This window comes from Hypanus sabinus, chromosome 25 (assembly GCF_030144855.1).
Source record: "Hypanus sabinus isolate sHypSab1 chromosome 25, sHypSab1.hap1, whole genome shotgun sequence".
Taxonomy (NCBI): Eukaryota; Metazoa; Chordata; class Chondrichthyes; order Myliobatiformes; family Dasyatidae; genus Hypanus; species Hypanus sabinus.
In genome coordinates this window covers 44,815,651-44,834,477 of record NC_082730.1, presented here as the reverse complement: position 1 = coordinate 44,834,477, position 18,827 = coordinate 44,815,651, and the positions used below count along the sequence as shown (strand labels likewise).

Here is an 18,827-nt window from a genome sequence, read left to right as displayed (position 1 = left end):
AACTTAAAGGCAGAGTAGTTAATGGAAGTTAGTGTTGTTATTCTTAGCCGTGTGGAGAAACAGATGGATCTTGGAGTCCACAAGTTGCACACTAGTTGATAGGTTTGTTAAGTTGTGTGGTGTGTTGGCCTTTATTATTTGGGTAATTTTGTAGCTCTGTAAAACCCTGGTTAGACCAAACTCAGAGTATTGTGTTCAGTTCTGGTTACCACATTATAGGAGGGGTGTGGAACTTTTAGGGAGGGTGCTGAGGATATTTACCAGGATACTGCCTGGATTAGAGCTTATTTTATGAGAAGAGGTTGAGTGAGCTAGGGCTTTTCTGTTTGGAGAAAAGGAAGATAAGAGGTGATTTGATAGAGATGTACAAGATGATAAGAAGTGTAGATAAGAGTGACCAGGCAGTGGTTTTTCCCAGGGCAAAAATGGCTAAAATGAGTGGGCATAATTTTTAGGTGTTTGCAGGAAAGCATAGGGGGATGTCAGAGGTAGTTTTTATTACACACAAGAGTGGTGGGTGTATGGAATGCCTTTGCCAGGGTTGCTGGTAGAGGCAAGTACATCAGACACATTTATGACCTTAAGACTATAAGACATAGGAGCAGAATTAGGCCAATTTGGCCCATCGAGTCTGTTAGGTCATTTCATCTTGGCTGATCCAACTTTCCTCTCAGCCCCAATCTCCTGCCTTCTCCTCATATCCCTTCTTGCCCTGACCGATCAAGAATCTATCAGTCTCTGCCTTAAATATCCATAAAGACTTGGCCTCCACAGATGCCTCTAGCAAAGAATTCCACAGATTCACCACCCTCTGGCTAAAGAAATTCCTCCTCAGCTCCATTCTAAAAGGACAGCCCTCTATTCTGAGGCTATGTCCTCTGGTCTTAGACACTCCCACCAGAAGAAACATCCTCTCCACACCCACTTTATCAAGGCCTTTCACCTTTCAATAGGTTTCAATGAGGTCACCCCTCATTCTTCTGAATTCTAGTGAATACTGGCCCAGAGCCATCAGACACTCTTCATATGACAAGCTGTTCAATCCCAAAATCATTTTCTTGAACCTCCTTTGAATCGTCAACAGTTTCAGCACATTTTTTCTAAGATAAGGAGCCCAAAGTTGCTCACAATACTCCAAGTGAGGCCTCATCAGTGCTTTATAAAGTTTCAATATTATATCCTTGCTTTTATATTCTAGTCCTCTTGAAATGAGTGCTAACATTGCATTTGCCTTCTACACCACAGACTCAATCTGCAAATTAACCTTTAGGGAATCCTGCACAAGGACTCCCAAGTCCCTTTGTGTCTCAGTTTTTTGTATTTTCTCTCCATTTAGAAAACAGTCTACCCTTTCATTTCTTCTACCAAAGTGCATGACCATACACTTTCTGACACTGTATTTCCTCTGCCATTTCTTTGCCCATTTTACTAATCTGTCTAAGTTCTTCTATAGCCTCTCTACTTCCTCAAAACTACCTGTCCCTCTCTCCAGTTATCTTCATATCGTATGCAAACTTTGCCACAAAGCCATCGATTCAGCATCCAAATCATTGACATATAATGTAAAAAGAATCGGTCTCAATACAGACCCCTGTAGAACACCACTAATCACTAGCAGCCAGCCAGAGAAGGCTCCCTTTATTTCCATTCTTTGCCTCCTGCCAATCAGCCACTGCTTTATCCATGCCTGAATATTTCCCGTAATACCACGTAGCTTGTTAATCAGCCTCATGTGTGGCATCTTGTCAAAGGCCTGAAAATCTAATTACACACCATCAACCAATTCTACTTTGTCTATCCGGCTTGTTATTTCTCCAAAGAATTCCAACAGATTTGTCAGGCAAGATTTGCACTTGAAGAAACTGGCCTATTTTATCATGTACCTCAAAGTACCCTGAGACCTCACCCTTAATAATTACCTCCAACATCTTCCCAACCACTGATGCCAGACTAACTGGTCCATAGTTTCCTTCCTTCTGCTTCTCTCCCTTCTTGAAGGGTAGAGCGACATTTTCAATTTTCCAGTCTTCCAGAACCATTCCAGAATCTAGTGATTCATGAAAAATCATTACCAATGCTCCATAATCTCTTCAGCCACCTCTTTTGGAACTCTGGGATGTACACCATCTGCTCCAGGTGCTTATCTACCTTCAGACCTTTCAGTTTCCCAAGAACCTTTTCTCTAGTTATGGTAACTTCACACACTTCATGCCTCCTGACACCTGGAACTTTCACCATACTGCTCGTGTCTTCCACAGTGAAGACTGATGGATACTTATTCAGTTAGTCTGCTATTTCCTTGTCCCCTCATTACTACCTCTGCAGCACCATTTTCCAGCGGTCCAATGTCCACTTTTGCCTCTCTTTTACACTCGATGTATCTGCAGAAACTTTTGGTATCTTCTTTAATATTATTAACTAACCTACTTCTTAATGACTTTTTAGTTGCTTTCTGTTAGTTTTTAAGAAGCTTCCCAATCCTCTAACTTCCCACTAATCTTTGCTGTATTATGTGCTCTCTCTTTGGCATTTATGTTGGCTTTTGTTCACCATGGTTGTGTCATCTTTCCTTTATAATAATACTACTTCTTTGAGATGTGTATATCCTGTGGCTTCTGAATTGCTTCCAGAAACTCCAACCATTGCTGCTGTGCTGTCATCACTGCCATTGTTTTATTCTAGTCAATTTTGCTCAACTCCTCTCTCATGCCTCTGTAATTCCCTTCACTCCACTATAATACTGATACATCTGACTTTAGCTTCTCCTTCTCAGATTTCTGATCACTTACTCCTAAGAATTCTTTTACCTTATGCTTTTGAATCAATTCTGGTTCTTTGCACAACACCCAATCCAGAACAGCTGATCCTCTAGACAAGAGAGCTCAACCATGACCTGCTCTAAAAAGCCGTCTTGGAAGCACTCTTGAAATTTCCCCTGCTGTAATCCCGCACTGCCGTTATTTCCCCAATCTACCTGCATATTGAAGTCCTTACGAGACTCTTATTAGATAGGCATATAGACAATAGAAGAACGGAGGACTAAAGGGTTAGATTGATCTCGGAGTAGATTAAAAGAGCATAACATTGTGGGCCAGAAGGCCTGTACTATGCTGTAGTGTTCTGTGTGATAACGTATCCAGACTCCTGCATTTAGCAGTATAGAACCAGTCAAAGGCCCAGGCTCTTGGCCCAGGAAGTGAACTCTGCTCCAAGGCTCGTGTTGCAACCATCCGCTTGCCACAGAGTCCCCTACATTCCTTCCCCACTGCAGTGTGTGTGTGTGTGGAGCATTTCCGGGCAGCTTGCCATCCATTTTCCTGCCCCCCACGTGGGACTCATGCTGTCCTAGGCTGTACTTTCAATCCTACCCTCTGCTTTCACTGCACAGGGCTGCCCATCCAGGCCGATCAGAAGAAGAGAAGTTGCTTTTGAAGAAACTCGAGCTGGCCAAGCTGAAGGCGGAGGGGATTCCCACCACTGCCAAGGTCAGAAGTCCATCCTGATTCAAGATTTTTAAATGTTATTTCCTGTACACATTTGAAGAGAATAAAATAATTGTTACTCCAGATCCAAAGTGGCACAATCCTCCCCAAGAAAAGATAACGAGTAATAATAATTTTTTAAAATTCTCAATAAATGTAAATCCACAAGGTAACTTGAATAGATTGATTGCATGTCCGTAAAATGACCCTAGGCTCTACATAAGCTGATGGAGAGGAAATTGTGAATTAGTGGGTGCAGGTGTTGATCATCCATACTGCTTGGGGCAAGTGACTGTTTTTGAGTCTGGTGATTTGGTGTGGTAGTCTCCACCCTGATGGGAGTGGGACAGACAGTCCATGTGAAAAGTGTGAAGTGTTACTGGCTGTTTGTGATATTACTGGCCTTTTCCAGAACCTCCCTGTATACTTGTCCTTGATGATGGGTAGGCTGGTGCCAGTGATGTGTTGGGCAGTTTTGTTAACCAGTTGTCGAGCCTTCCTGTCTGTCGCTGTGCCGTTTCTGTACCAGGCAGTGATGCAGTTTGTTAGGATGCTCTCTTCTGTGCAACTGTAGATTGGTGTGAGGGTGATGGTGAGTGTGCACATCCAGAGGTATCAGTGAGCTTTCTTAACTGTGTAGGATATGTTAAATTAGTTTAATAAGTTAACTCAACATGGCAGACTGCAGGCAGAGCTCAATGCCTCCTATGCTCATTTTGACTGTCAAAACATGGAGGAACCATTGCAAACTCCCTCATTTCCCAATGATCCTATGATCTCAGTCTCTGAAGCTGTCATGTGGGCTGCCTTCAGGAGGGTGAATCCATGGAAAGCATCTGGACTGGAGTGGGTACCTGGCCACATCCTAAAGATCTAAGCTGACCAACTGGCTGGTGTGTTCATTCAGATCCTTAACTTCTCACTTCAGCAGTGTGTGCTTCCCACCTGCTTCAAACAGGCTTCAGTTATTCTGGTGCTGAGGAAGATCATGGTGACCTTCCTCAATGACTATCACCCTGTTGCACTTACATCCAGAGTGATGAAGTGTTTTGAGAGACTTAATCCCCTGCTCTACTTGCTTTATATTGATGGCTGTGTGACTAAGCACAGCTCCAATGCCATATACAAGTTTGCTGTTGACACCACTGTGAATCAAAGGTGGTGATGAATCAACATACAGGAGGGAGATTGAAAATGTTGGCTGAGTGCTATCATGACAACCTGTCACTCAATTTCAGCAAGACCAAGGAACAGATTACAGACAAGAGAACATCTGCAGAAGCTGGAAATCCAAGCAACCCACACAAAATGCTGGAGGAACTCAGCAGGCCAGGCAGCATCTTTGGGGAAAAAAGTACAGTCAACATTTCAAGCCGAGACCCTTCAGCAGTCCTGCTGCATTCGCATTGCTTCCTCAGCACTACCTACCCCTCCACCTATCTTCGTATCAACCACAAACTTTGCCACAAAGCCATCAGTTCCGTTATCTAAATCATTGACGAACAATGGAAAGTAATGGTCCCAATACTGACCCCTTAGTCACTGGCAGTCAACCAGAAAAGATCCTTTTTGTTCCCACTTGCTACCTCCTGCCTGTCAGCCATTTCTCTATCCATGCCAGTATCTTTCCTGTAACACTATAGGATTTTATCTTGTTACGCAGCCTCATGTGTTGAACCTGATCAAATACCATCTGAAAATCCAGTAAATGACATCCACTGCCTCTCCTTTGCCCCCACCCCGCTTGTTGCTTCAGATGGTTAATTGGTCACGTAGGTGTAATTAGATGCACAGATTCATTGGGCTGGAAGGCCCTGTTTTTGTACTGTATCTCTAAATGAAATTAAAAAATAATTGCATTTGTTCAGTGAAGTGTTCCTGGGAGACATTTGGGCAGAATGGCCAGAAAATACATATACGTTACCATGTACGACCTTGATTAATTTTCTTGCAGGCATTTACAAGAAAACGTAGAAATACAATACAATTTATGAAAAACTGTAAATAACAAAAGACTGACAAACAGTTAATGTGCAAAAGAAGACCATTTGCAAATAAAGATAAAACTGAGAACATGAATCAGAATCAGGTTTATTATCACTGGCAAGTGTCATGAAATTTGTTAACTTAGTAGCAGCAGTTCAATGCAATACATAACATAAAAGAAAAAAAAATAAATAAGTGAATCAATTACAATATATGTATATTGAATAGATAAAAAATCATTCAAAAACAGAAATAATATATACTAAAAAAGTGAGGTAGTTTTCATGGGTTCAATGTCCATTAAGGAATCAAATGGCAGAGGGGAAGAATCTGTTCCTGAATCGTTGAGTGTGTGCCTTCAGGATTCTGTACCTCCTACCTGATAGTAACAGTGAGAAAAGGGCATGCCCTGGGTGCTGAAAGTCCTTAATAATGGATGCTGCCTTTCTGAGACACCGCTCTTTGAAGATGTCCTGGGTACTTTGTAGGCTAGTACCCAAGATGGAGCCTATTAAATTTACAACTTTCTGCAGCTTCTTCTTGTCCTGTGCAGTAGCACCCCGCACTAGACAGTGATGCAGCCTGTCAGAATGCTTTCCATGGTACATCTGTAGAAGTTTTTGAGTGTATTTGTTGACATGCCAAATATCTTCAAACTCCTAATGAAGTATAGTTGCTGTCTTGCCTTCTTTATAACTACATCGATATGTTGGGACCAGGTTAAGTCCTCAGAGATCTTGACACCCAGGAACTTGAAACTGCTCACTCTCTCCACTTCTGATCCCTCTATGAGGATTGGTATGTGTTCCTTCATCTTGCCCTTCCTAAAGTCCACAATCAGCTCTTTTGTCTGACTAACATTGAGTGCTGTGACACCGCTCCACTAGTTAGCATATCTCGCTCCTGTACGCCCTCTCGTCTCCATCTGAAATTCCACCAACAATGGTTGTATCATCAGCAAATTTATAGATGGTATTTGAGCTATGCCTAGCCACACAGTCATGGGTCTTGAGAGAGTAGAGCAGTGGGCTAAGCACACACCCCTGAGGTGCACCAGTGTTGATCGTCAGCGAGGAGGAGGTGTTATCACCAATCCACACAGATTGTGGTCTTCTGGTTAGGAAGTCGAGGATCCAATTGCAGAGGGAAGTACAGGGGCCCAGGTTCTGCAACTTCTCAGTCAGGATTGTGGGAATGATGGTATTAAATGCTGAGTTATAGTCATTGAACAGCATCCTGATATAGGTGTTTGTGTTGTCCAGGTGGTCTAAAGCTGTGTGAAGAGCCATTGAGATTGTATCTGCCTTTGACCTATCATGGCAATAGGCAAATTGAGGCAGGAGTTCAGTCTAGTCATGACCAACTTCTCAAAACATTTTATTACTGTCAATGTGAGTGCTACCGGGCGATAGTCATTAAAGCAGCTTACATTATTCTTCTTAGGCATTGTTGCCTTTTTGAAGCAAGTGGGAACTTCCATCCGTAGCAGTCAGGAGATGAAAATGTCCTTGAATACTCCTACCAGTTGGTTGGTACAAGTTTTCAGAGCTTTACCAGGTACTCCATCAGGATCTTCCACCTTGTGAGGGTTCACTCTCTTTAAAGACAGCCTAACATCGGCATCTGAGGCAGAGATGACAGGGTCATCAGGTGCAGCAGGGATCTTCACAGCTGCAGTTGTATTCTCCCTTTCAAAGTGGACATAGAAGGCATTGAGTTCATCTGGTAGTGAAGCATCACTGCCATTCACACTGTTGGGTTTTGCTTTGTAGGAAGTAATGCCTTGCAAACCCTGCCAGAGTTGTTGTCCAATCGATGTCGCCTCCAACCTCATTCAAAATTGTCTCTTCACCCTTGAAATAGCCCTCCACAATTCATATCTGGTTTTCTGGTACAGGCCTGGGTTGCCAGACTTAAATGTTACAGATCTAGCCTTCAGCAGACGACATTCCTCCTGGTTCATCCATGGCTTTTGGTTTGGGAATGTACAGTAAGACTTTGTGGGCACACACTCATCCACACAGGTTTTAATGAAGTCGGTAACAACTGCAGCATTCTCATCCAGGTTCGAAGATGAATCCCTGAATACAGTCCAGTCCACCGATTCAAAGCAGTCCTGTAGGTGCTCCTGTGCTTCCCTTGTCCATACCTTCTTGGTCCTCACTACTGGTGCTGCAGTCTTCAGTCTCTGCCTATACTCAGGGAGTAGAAGTACAGCCAGGTGATCAGACTTCCTGAAGTGAGGGCGTGGAATAGCACGGTAGGCATTCTTGATGGTGATGTAGCAATTGTCCTGTGTGTTGTTTCCTCTGGTATTGCAAGTGATCTGTTGATGGTAATTGTTTAGTGATTTTTTTTTCCCGACTGGCCTGGTTAAAATCTCTCAAAACGATGGTGAAGCCATTAGGGTGCACTGTTTCGTGCATGTTGATTCCATTGTTCAGATAATCTAAAGCCAGCTTGACATTGGCCTGAGATAGAATGTACACTGCTACCAAAATGATCCTGGAAATCTCTCGCGGTAGATAAAAAGTATGGCATTTTTAGATATTCCAGGTCTGGTGAGCAGAATTGGGATAGCACTGATATATTTGTGCACCAAGATGGGTTGATCATGAGGCATACTCCTCTGCCTCTGCTTTTGAGAGACTTTATAGATCTATCCTGAATTGCTGCATCTGGTATGGAAGGGGTTAACTAGGATTCCGTGAAACAAAGGATGCACAAAGTCCTAATGTCCCTCTGATTCAGCACCTTCGCCCTGAGATCTTTGATTTTGTTCACCAGAGACTACACATTTACCAGCAAATTAGTTGGTATTGGGAGTTTAAAATCCCGTTTCCTTAAATGCATTTGTATCCCTGACCTGCAGCCACGGTTCCTACATGGAATCTGGAGAGGAGTACATCTGCAATCGGTGTTGCTTCCATCAGTTATAAGCAGCAATAGTTCATTTAATTGCATTAAAACACCTTTGTTAACTGCACTGACCTTGGAAGCTGTTGCGATTTTTAGCTGTATCAGGCTGAAGCGAGAATATTTAATCATATCCATTGAGAGTTCTGCTTCCACATGAGATGCTACTTGAGGAGCCCCGGAGTTGTAAAGAGTTCTTGAAGGAGGTTGTAGAATTGGTTCAGAGTATTTTACCAGAACCAGAATCAGAAATAGAAATAATCTGTTTCTTGTGTGAAGTAGTTCATTTTGGTAGGTCAAAATTGATGGCAGAACATAGTATTAATGGTAAGACCCCAGGCAATGTGGAAAATCAGAATGATCTTGGGGTCCAAGTGCACAGGACACTCAAAGCAGCTGTGCAGGTTGACTCTGTGGTTAAGAAGGCATATGGTATTTTGGCCTTCATCAATCATGGAATTGAATTTAGGAGCCGAAAGGTAATGTTGCAGCTTTATAGGACCCTGGTCAGACCCCACTTGGAGTACTGTGCTCAGTTCTGGTTGCCTCACTACAGGAAGGATGTGGAAACCATTGAAAAGGTGCAGAGGAGCTTTGCAAGGAAGTTGCCTGGATTGGGGAGCATGTCTTATGAGAATAGGTTAGTGAACTCGACCTTTTCTCCTTGGAGTGAAGGAGGATGAGAGGTGACCTGATAGAGGTGTACAAGATGATGAGAGGCATTGATTGTGTGGATAGTCAGAGGCTTTTTCCCAGGGCTGAAATGGTTGCCACAAGAGGACACAGGTTTAAGGTGCTTAGAAGTAGGTATAGAGGAGATGTCAGGGGTAAGTTTTTTACTCAGAGAGTGGTGAGTTCATGGAATGGGCTGCCAGCAATGGTGGTGGAGGCAGATACAATAGGGTCTTTTAAGAGACTTTTGGATTGGTACATGGAGCTTAGAAAAATAGAGAGCTAAAGGGAAACCTAGGTAGTTCTAAGGTAAGGACATGTTCAGCACAATTCTGTGGGCCGCAGGACCTGTATTATGCTGTAGGTTTTCTATGTTTCTGTTTTTTTCTATAATCGCTGATATACTGACATGCATGTTCATGGTCTTTTGCTACTGTTAGCTCATCTACTTCAAGAATCAACCTTTTGTGGGTTCAGAGATGCTCCTACTTTCAAGAAACACCTGGGGTTAGTTGGTTAATTGGTCTTATGGGAGAAGTTAAATGTTCAGGCGCCTTCAGGTCCTCAAGTCCCAGCAACATTTTTGTAAAGTTTCTCTGTACACTTTCAATCTTATTTATATCTCTGCTGTAGTTAGGTGACCAGAACTGCACAGAATACTCCAAATTATTCCTCACCAGTGTCTTATACAACTTCAACATAACATCCCAACTCCTGTACCCAGAGCCCCTCTTTACGGCCCTTTGGTCTTTTACAAAGTCTTTTACAACATAACCTAACAATTGGAATTAAATTCCATTTAGCACCACTCTGCGAAACTTTCCATCTGATCCATATCCTACTTCTCTTGCAATCTGCAAAAGCAGTTTTCCCATTACCTGAGTACAGGAGGTGGCCATTCAGACCATATGACAGCCCATATGGAATTCCCCTCGTCCTCCTGATCGTTTCCTTGTCTTGTTGCAGCTTAAAGTGGACGAATTTGAGGCCAATGTGAATGAGGTGAAGGATCCCTACCCTTCTGCCGATTTTCCAGGTAATGTCCAGTGCACCTCTTGGCTCCATCTCTGCACAGAGGCCAAGTGTGTTATAGAGCCAGTCTTGTGTTCCTACGGCTCTTGATAATTCCGCAGGATGTAAAAAACACCCTAGCAAAGGATTCAGTCATAATCCTGTTTAATATCACCGGCAGATGCCATGGGATCTGTTAACTTTGTGACAGCAGTACAATGCAATACATAACAAATATAGAAAAATAACTGAATTACAGTAAGTATATGTGTGTATATTAAGTAGTTAAATTGAGATAAGTAATGCAAAAACAGAAATTTAAAAAAAGACCATTAGGTAGTGTCCAAGGGTTCAAAGTCCATTTGGGAATCGGATGGCAAAGGGGACAAATCTGATCCTGAATCATTGAGTCTGTGCCTTCAGGCTTCTGTACCTCCTTCCTGATGGTAAAACAGAGAAGAGGGCATGTCCTGGGTGGTGGGGAGTCCTTGATAATGGAAGCTGTTTTTTTGAGGTGCCACTCCTTGAAAATGTCTTGGATTCTACAGAGGCTAATTTTATAACTTCGATCCTGTACAGTAGCTCTCACCCCCCTTCCCCCCCAAAGCCAGACAGTGATTCAGAATGTTCTCCATGGTACATTTGTAGAAGTTTTTGAATGTTTTAGTGACATACCAAATCTCAAGCTCTTGACAAAATATAGCCGCTGCTTTTGGCTTCGTATTTAACCTCCCCAGTGTGCAACAATGAGGTCCAATCTATACCTCTCTGCAAGGAATGCAGATATCCATTAACACGTCCAGTGATTTATTCTCCAAACCCTTCTCATGGAGGTTCACGAGAATGATTCTGGAAATGAAAGGGTTAGCAAATGAAGGGCATTTCATGGCCCTAGGCCTCTACTCAGTAGAATTTAGTAGAATGAGGGGAATCTCATTGAAACCCATCGAATATTGAAGGGCCTAGATAGAGTGAACATGGAGAGGATGTTTCCTATAGTGCGGGAGTCTAGAACTAGAGGACACAGCGCCAGAATAGAACAGAGATGAGAAGGAATTTCTGTAGCTAGAGGGTAGTGAACCTGTGGAATTTATTGCAGCAGATATACAAGACTTGCGTATATTTAAAGCAGAGTTTGATAGGTTATGGGAGAAAGGGATTGAGGGGGATAATAAATCAGTCATGATAGAAAGGTGGAGCAGATTTGATGGGCCAAGTGGCCTAATATTGCTGCTATGTTTTACATTCTTATGGTTTAAACCATGAACAACTTACTGCTGTGATGTTAACTACATAGTTTTGCCTGAACTGAGTGATGCCCAGGCCAAGTGAATACATGGCCAGAACTTGAACATGGTTGCTTATGGCGATTTTCAAACCCTAGTGCAGTAATTCTCAGATAATTCATTACAAGACCATAAGACATTAGGCCGTTCGGTCCATCGGGTGTGCTTTGCCATTCCATCATGGCTGGTTTATTATCTCTCTCAACCACATTCTCCTGCCTTCTCCCCACTAATCAAGAACCTATCAACCTCCACTTTAAATATACCCAAAACTTGGCCTTCACAGCAAAGAATTCACAGATTCACCTGCCTCTGGCTAAAGGAATTCCTCCTCATCTCTGTCGAAAGGGACATCCTTGTATTCAGTGTCCCCAAGTTCTGGGGCTCTGGCTCCCATACTTCCAACTTTCCAGGGCCCTGATTTCAATAGCCAGTAACATTTGCTAATTCAGCCCCAGCACAGTCCTGAGCATGCCAGAGTAGTTGTAATTTTGCTCCACTCTGCTGTTGGAAATTCCCAAGATGTTTGCTGGAAAGGACTATCTTGCCTGTGTTGTCAGCAATAACTATGGCATGGGAGCGCAGGGGCCAGTGTAACTCCTTACGGCACCAATAATCACGATCTGGCTTCAGTTCCTGCAGCTGCTTGTACATTAACAAAATACTTCTCACATGTACATCAAAGCATTGAAACGTCGAAAGATACGGTGAAATGTGTTTGTGTCAATAGCCATCACAGTCTGATGATGTGCAAGTGTCTTTTAGATGATAAGTCTTTGGAACAGAATTAGGCCATTCAGCCCATCAAGTTTGCTTCACTGTTCCATCATGGCTGATTTATCAGCCCTCTCAACCTCGTTGTCCTGTCTTTACCATGTAACCTTTGGAGTCCTGAGTAATCAAGAACTTGTCAACCTTATCTTTAAATAAGCACCATGACTTGGCTTTGTTATGAATCCCGTAACTGGAGAATTTACCAGCAAAGATAGAGAGGTCCGTTGAAGTCTGATGTCACTATTTTCAAACTTTTTATTTATAAAGGGACACAAAAGTAGGGTTAATACATACATTCAGATAGGGCACATCGTCAACACTCAATCTAAAGCGCGGGTATAGTAATAATCATCATTAAGAAGTGAGCTCTGCTGGTGTCTAGGGGTTAATAGATTGTCCGTTGGAAATATAAAAGTCACTCAGAAAGTCTGCAGGCCTCAGCCCTTTGAAAATCGCTGGGTTTCACGTGGGGCGACTGAGAGAGAGAGATTGGGGGAGAAGAGAAAGAACTTGCCGAGTCTTGATGAATCTTCCGTGAAATCGGGGGAGCGTTGGTTTCCTCGCCCCGATGTTAGTTAAAAGCGGTTTTCTGTGATTCCAGCCACAAATTCCAATCCTGGAATCTAACGCACGTGGCTTCCTTCAGAATGGCTTCCCGCTACTGTGGGAACACTCTCGTGTCTTCTGGGTGCGTCTGAGGGGGCTGTCCCCCTGAGACTCTCCTTTATACTTCCTCACGGGGTCGCAGGAGTCAGTCAGGTTGGGATGATGCAATCTCTCTCTCAACCAGCCCACCTTGCCCGAGGGCTTTTCACGTGGTCTCCATGAGACAATAGTCGCTGTCGTCTTATTCTGTATCCCAGGTGGGACGTGCAATTTGGCACGTCTCTCTCTCTCTCACTTCCTGGGTCTACTGACCCCCCCCCCCAACGGGTGCTCTTGCGATTCTCACAAAGGAGGGGGCTGGGATCATAACAGCTTCCACAACCATCTGTGGCAATTCACTACCCTCTGGTTAAAGAAATTCCTTGTCATCTCTGTTCTAAATGGACATTCCTCTATTCTGAGGCTGTGCCCTCCAGTCCTAGATTCACCCATCATAGGAAACATCCTCACCACATCCAGTCTGTGCCAACATAGCATAACCACAACTCACTAATCCTAACCCATACACCTTTGAAATGTGGGAGGAAACTCAGGCAGTCATGTGGAGAACGTGCAAACTCCTTACCAACAGTGGCAGAAATTGAACCCCAGTCGATGATCAGGGACTCCATCCAGTGTTGCACTAACCACTACACTACCATGGTTGTGTGATTTCCTCCAGGCGCTCTGGTTTCCTCCCACACTCTAAAGATGTACGGGTTGGGGTTAGTGCTTTGCAGGTACGGCTATATGATTTCCTCTGGGACTCAAGTTTCCTTCCACACTAACAAGATGTACAGGTTAGGGTTACTGATTTGTAGACATGGCTGTGTGATTTCCTCCGGGTGCTCTAGTTTTCTCCCACAGTCCAAAGACGTACGGGTTGGGGTTACTGAGTTGTGGACATGTCTGTGTTGGTACCAGAAGAGTGGTAACACTTGTGGGCTGCACCCAGAACATCCTCAGAACGTGCTGATCGCTGACACAAACGACACATTTCACTGAAGATCTCGATGTACACGTGAGAAATGGAGCCAATCATTAAAAGATGTGTGGAAACTGGAAGAAGGAGGTCTGGAGTGGTGGTGGAAGCTCTTCTCGCTGTTTTCTGCTCCGCAGGTGATGATGAGGAGGAGGAACCAGAGTTCCCGCTAAGTCCGCGACCTCGACCTCTCACCGAGCTCCAGCTGAAAGAGAAGGCCGTGCCCATGCCCAAAGCCAGCTCCTTCTTCATCTTCAGTCCTGAAAACAAGTAGGTATCCAGAACACAAGAGATTCTGCAGATGAGCACACACAAAACACCAGGGGAACTCAGCACCTGTGGAGGGGAATCAACAGCCTGCGTTTCAGGCTGAGACCCATCTTCAGGACTGGAAAGGAAGTCAGAATGAGGAGGTGGGGGGAGGGGAAAGGTACAAGTTGGCAGGGGATAGGTGAGACCAGATGAGGGGGAAGGTGGGTGAGTGGGGGAGGTGTTGATGAGGTAAGAAGCTGGGAGGTGATAGGTGGAAAAGGTAAGAGCTGAAGAAGAAGGAAGCTGATAGGAGGGGAGAGTGAACAAGGGGAGAATGGGAAGGAGGAGGAGGTGTGGGATGAGAGGGTAAGCAGAATGGGGAATGGAAGAAGACAGAAGGGGGAAGGGGGGGAAGTCAGTGTTCTTGCTATCACATTGGAAGCTGCCCAAGTCACCTTTCAAGCAACACACACAAAATGCTGGTGGAACGCAGCAGGCCAGGCAGCATCTCTAAGAGGAAGCACAGTTGACGTTTCAGGCCGAGACCCTTCGTCACCTTCGTCAGGACTAACTGAAAATAAAGATAGTAAGAGATTTGAAAGTAGGAGGGGGAGGGAGAAATGCAAAATGATAGGAGAAGACCAGAGGGGGTGGGATGAAGCTAAGAGCTGGAAAGGTGATTGGCAAGATGGATACACAGCTGGAGAAGGGAAAGGATCATGGGACAGGAGGCCTCGGGAGAAAGAAAGGAGGAGGGGGGAAGCACCAGAGGGAGATGGTGAACAGGCAGAGTGATGGAAAGAGAGAGAAAAAAAGGGGGGGAGGGGGGAAATAAATCAGGGATGGTGTAAGAAGGGAAGGAGGGGCATTAACAGAAGTTAGAGAAATCAATGTTCATGCCATCAGGTTGGAGGCTACCCAGATGGAATATAAGGTGTTGTTCCTCCAACCTGAGTGTGGCTTCATCTTAACAGTAGAGGAGCCGACTCGCAGGTTAAGTGTCGCCTCACCTGGAAGGACTGTCTGGGGCTCTGAATGGTGGTGAGGGAAGATGGAACGTACCTCTCCCATTTCCCGCACATCTGCCCTCACCCCATCCACCTGCTACCCCACTTGGGATACGGTTCTCTTGTCCTCATCTACCACCCTACCAGCCTCCGGGTCCAACATATAATTCAACGTAACTTCCACCACCTTCAATGGGATCCCACTACCAAGCACATCTTTCCCTCACCCCCCTTTCTGCTTTCCGCAGGGATCGCTCCCTACGTGACTCCCTTGTCGATTCGTCGTTCCCCCCATCCCTTCCCACTGATCTCCCTCCTGGCACTTATCCTTGTAAGCAGAACAAGTGCTACACCTGCCCTTACACTTCCTCCCTCACCACCATTCAGGGCCCTAGACAGTCCTTCCAGGTGAGGCGACACTTCACCTGTGAGTCGGCTGGTGTGGTATACTGCGTCCGGTGCTCCCGGTGTGGCCTTTTATATATTGATGAGACCCGACGCAGACTGGGAGACCATTTTGCTGAACACCTATGCTCTGTCTGCCAGAGAAAGCAGGATCTCCCAGTGGCCACACATTTTAATTCCACGTCCTATTCCCATTCTGACATGGCTATCCATGGCCTCCTCTGTTGTCAAAATGAAACCACACTCAGGTTGGAGGAACAACACCTTATATAACGTCTGGGTAGCCTCCAACCTGATGGCATGAACATTGATTTCTCTAACTTACGTTAATACCCCTCCTCCCTTTCTTACCCCATCCCTGATTTATTTTTTTTTCCCACCTCCCTTTTTTTTCTCTCTCTGTTTGCCCATCACTCTGCCTGTTCTTCACCTCCCTCTGGTGCTCCCCTCCCCCTTTCTTTCTCCCTAGGCCTCCCGTCCCATGATCCTTTCCCTTCTCCAGCTGTGTATCCATCTTGCCAATCACCTTTCCAGCTCTTAGCTTCACCCCAACCCCTCTGGTCTTCCCCTATCATTTTGCATTTCTTCCTCCCCCTCCTACTTTCAAATCTCTTACAACACATGCAAAATGCTGGTGGAACACAGCAGGCCAGACAGCATCTATAGGGAGAAGCACTGTCGATGTTTCGGGCTGAGACCCTTTCTTCAGTTAGTCCTGACGAAGGGTGTTGGCCCGAAACATTGACTGTGCTTCTTCCTATAGATGCTGCCTGGCCTGCTGTGTTCCACCAGCATTTTGTGTGTGTTGCTTGAATTTCCAGGATCTGCAGATTTCCTCGTGTTTGCAAGTCACCTTTCATCTTCCTTTGCTTTAAAGATAAAAGCCCTACCTCACTCAGCCTATTGCCTTAAAGCATGCTCTCTTATCCAGGCAAATCTCCTCTGCACCCTTTCTAGAGCTTCCCCATCCGTAATATAACTGAACACAATATTCCAAATGTGGTCTAACCAGACTTGAAAGGTACATTTAATGTCAGAGAAATGTATATAACATGCATCCTGAAATTTTTTTTCTTCGCAAACATCCACGAAAACAGAGTACCCCAAAGAATGAATGACAGAACCCCCAAAGCTCCCCAGCTCCCCCCTCCCACAGTTAAGCAGCAGCAAAGCAATGACCCCCCCCACCAGAAAAAAAGCATTGGTACCCCCGCTGAGTTTTATAGAGCTACAGCATTACCACGGGGCTCTTGAACTCAATCCCCTGACTGATGAAGGCCAACACACTGCATGCCTTCTTTTTGGGCCCCATATCTCAGAACGGATGTGTTTTCATTGGAGACAGTCCACTGGAAGTGCACGAGGGTGATTTCAGGAGTGAAGGGGTTAGCATTTGAGTTGCGTTTGGCAGCTTTGGACCTGCACTCACTGGAATTTAGAAGAATGCCGGGGAATCTCATTGAAACCTACTGAATGTTGAAAGGACTAGATTGGGTGGATGTGGAGAGGATGTTTCCTCTGGTGGGGTATCCAGAACTAAAGGGCATTGCCTCAAAATTGAGGGGTGATCCTTTAGAACAGAGGTAAGGAGTAATTGTTTTTTTTAGCCAAAGACTAGTGAATCTATGGAATTCTCTGTCAGACTGTGGTGGAGGCCAAGTCCATGGGTATATTTAAAGTGAAAATTTATAGTTTCCTGATTGGTCAAGGCATCAAAGGTTATGCCAAGAAGGAAGGTGTGCAGGGTTGAGTTGGATCTGGGATCAGCCATGATGGAGTGAGCGACAGAGCAGACTCAATGGGCTGAATGGCCTAATTCTGCTCCTATGTCTTATGGTCTTCCCGATCAATTTGTGCAGCAACTTTGAGGGGTCCATGGATGTCAGTCCCAAGATCCCTCTGTTCCTTCTCATTGCTATTAACTCTATACTCTCCTTTCAAGTTTGATCTTCCAAAGTGAATCAATTCACACTCTTGTGCCTAGATTTCCAAAGTAAGAAAAACTACTGCCATCTTTTGATCTTCTCCTCTTCAGACTCTCTCCTTGTTGACTAACTGACCCTGTTTCGTTCCTCTCTCTTCCAGATTACGCAAATTATGCCACCGAGCGATCAATGCCACCACATTCACCAACTTCATCCTCCTCTTCATTCTACTCAGCAGCATCTCACTGGCTGCTGAAGATCCCATCCGAGCAGACTCCTTTCGCAACCAGGTGAGAGATTTCCCTCTGCAGGTTGGGCTTCTCAGAGTCAGGTTTATTATCATTGGCCTATATCGTGAAATAACGTTGTTTTGTAGTAGCAGTGCATTGTAATACATAATAAAAAGCTGTAAATTGCAATATATATACTATATATTTAGTAATCTAGTTATATAGATTTGCATTACATATATAAATGTAAATATTACTTTAAATAGTAGTATAAAATGAGAACAAAAAGGAACAAAAAATAGTGAGTTAGTGTTCATTGTTTATTCAGAAGTCTGATGGTGGAGGGGAAGAAGCTGTTCCTAGAATGTTGAGTGTGTGTCTTCAGCCACCTGTACCATAGCAATGTCCTGGTCATAGCAATGTCCTGTACCATAGCAATGTCCTGGTCATAGCAATGTCCTGTACCATAGCAATGTCCTGGTTATAGCAATGTCCTGGTCATAGCAATGTCCTGTACCATAGCAATGTCCTGGTCATAGCAATGTCCTGTACCATAGCAATGTCCTGGTCATAGCAATGTCCTGGTCATAGCAATGTCCTGTACCATAGCAATGTCCTGTACCATAGCAATGTCCTGTACCATAGCAATGTCCTGTACCATAGCAATGTCCTGGTCATAGCAATGTCCTGGTCATAGCAATGTCCTGATCATAGCAATGTCCTGGTCATAGCAATGTCCTGTACCATAGCAATGTCCTGGTCATGGCAATGTCCTGGTCATAGCAATGTCCTGTACCATAGCAATGTCCTGGTCATAGCAATGTCCTGGTCATAGCAATGTCCTGTACCATAGCAATGTCCTGGTCATAGCAATGTCCTGGTCATAGCAATGTCCTGATCATAGCAATGTCCTGGCCATAGCAATGTCCTGGTCATAGCAATGTCCTGTACCATAGCAATGTCCTGGTCATAGCAATGTCCTGTACCATAGCAATGTCCTGGTCATAGCAATGTCCTGTACCATAGCAATGTCCTGTACCATAGCAATGTCCTGATCATAGCAATGTCCTGGGTGGTGAGAGTCCTTTTTCAGGCATCACTTTTTGAAGATGTATGTGATGCTGGGGAGGCTGGTGCCCATAATGGAACTGGCTGTTTGCATTTTGCTGTGCAGTGGCCCCTCCACACCAGACCGTAATGCTACCACTTAACCAGATGCCATCTACATCGTACTTGGACATTTCTTGACCAAAC

General features: G+C 44.6%; 1 protein-coding gene across 1 annotated transcript in view; it reads left to right on the top strand.

Annotated features, from left to right (window-relative positions):
• LOC132381205 (voltage-dependent L-type calcium channel subunit alpha-1S-like) overlaps window positions 1–18,827 on the top strand; it is a 381,429-nt gene that overhangs the window by 172,414 nt on the left and 190,188 nt on the right. The window contains exons 15-18 of the mRNA XM_059950504.1: window positions 3,389–3,485; window positions 10,023–10,092; window positions 13,892–14,024; window positions 17,504–17,633. Of these exons, the coding sequence (XP_059806487.1) occupies window positions 3,389–3,485; window positions 10,023–10,092; window positions 13,892–14,024; window positions 17,504–17,633 (430 nt within the window). The remainder of the gene's footprint in view (window positions 1–3,388; window positions 3,486–10,022; window positions 10,093–13,891; window positions 14,025–17,503; window positions 17,634–18,827) is intronic.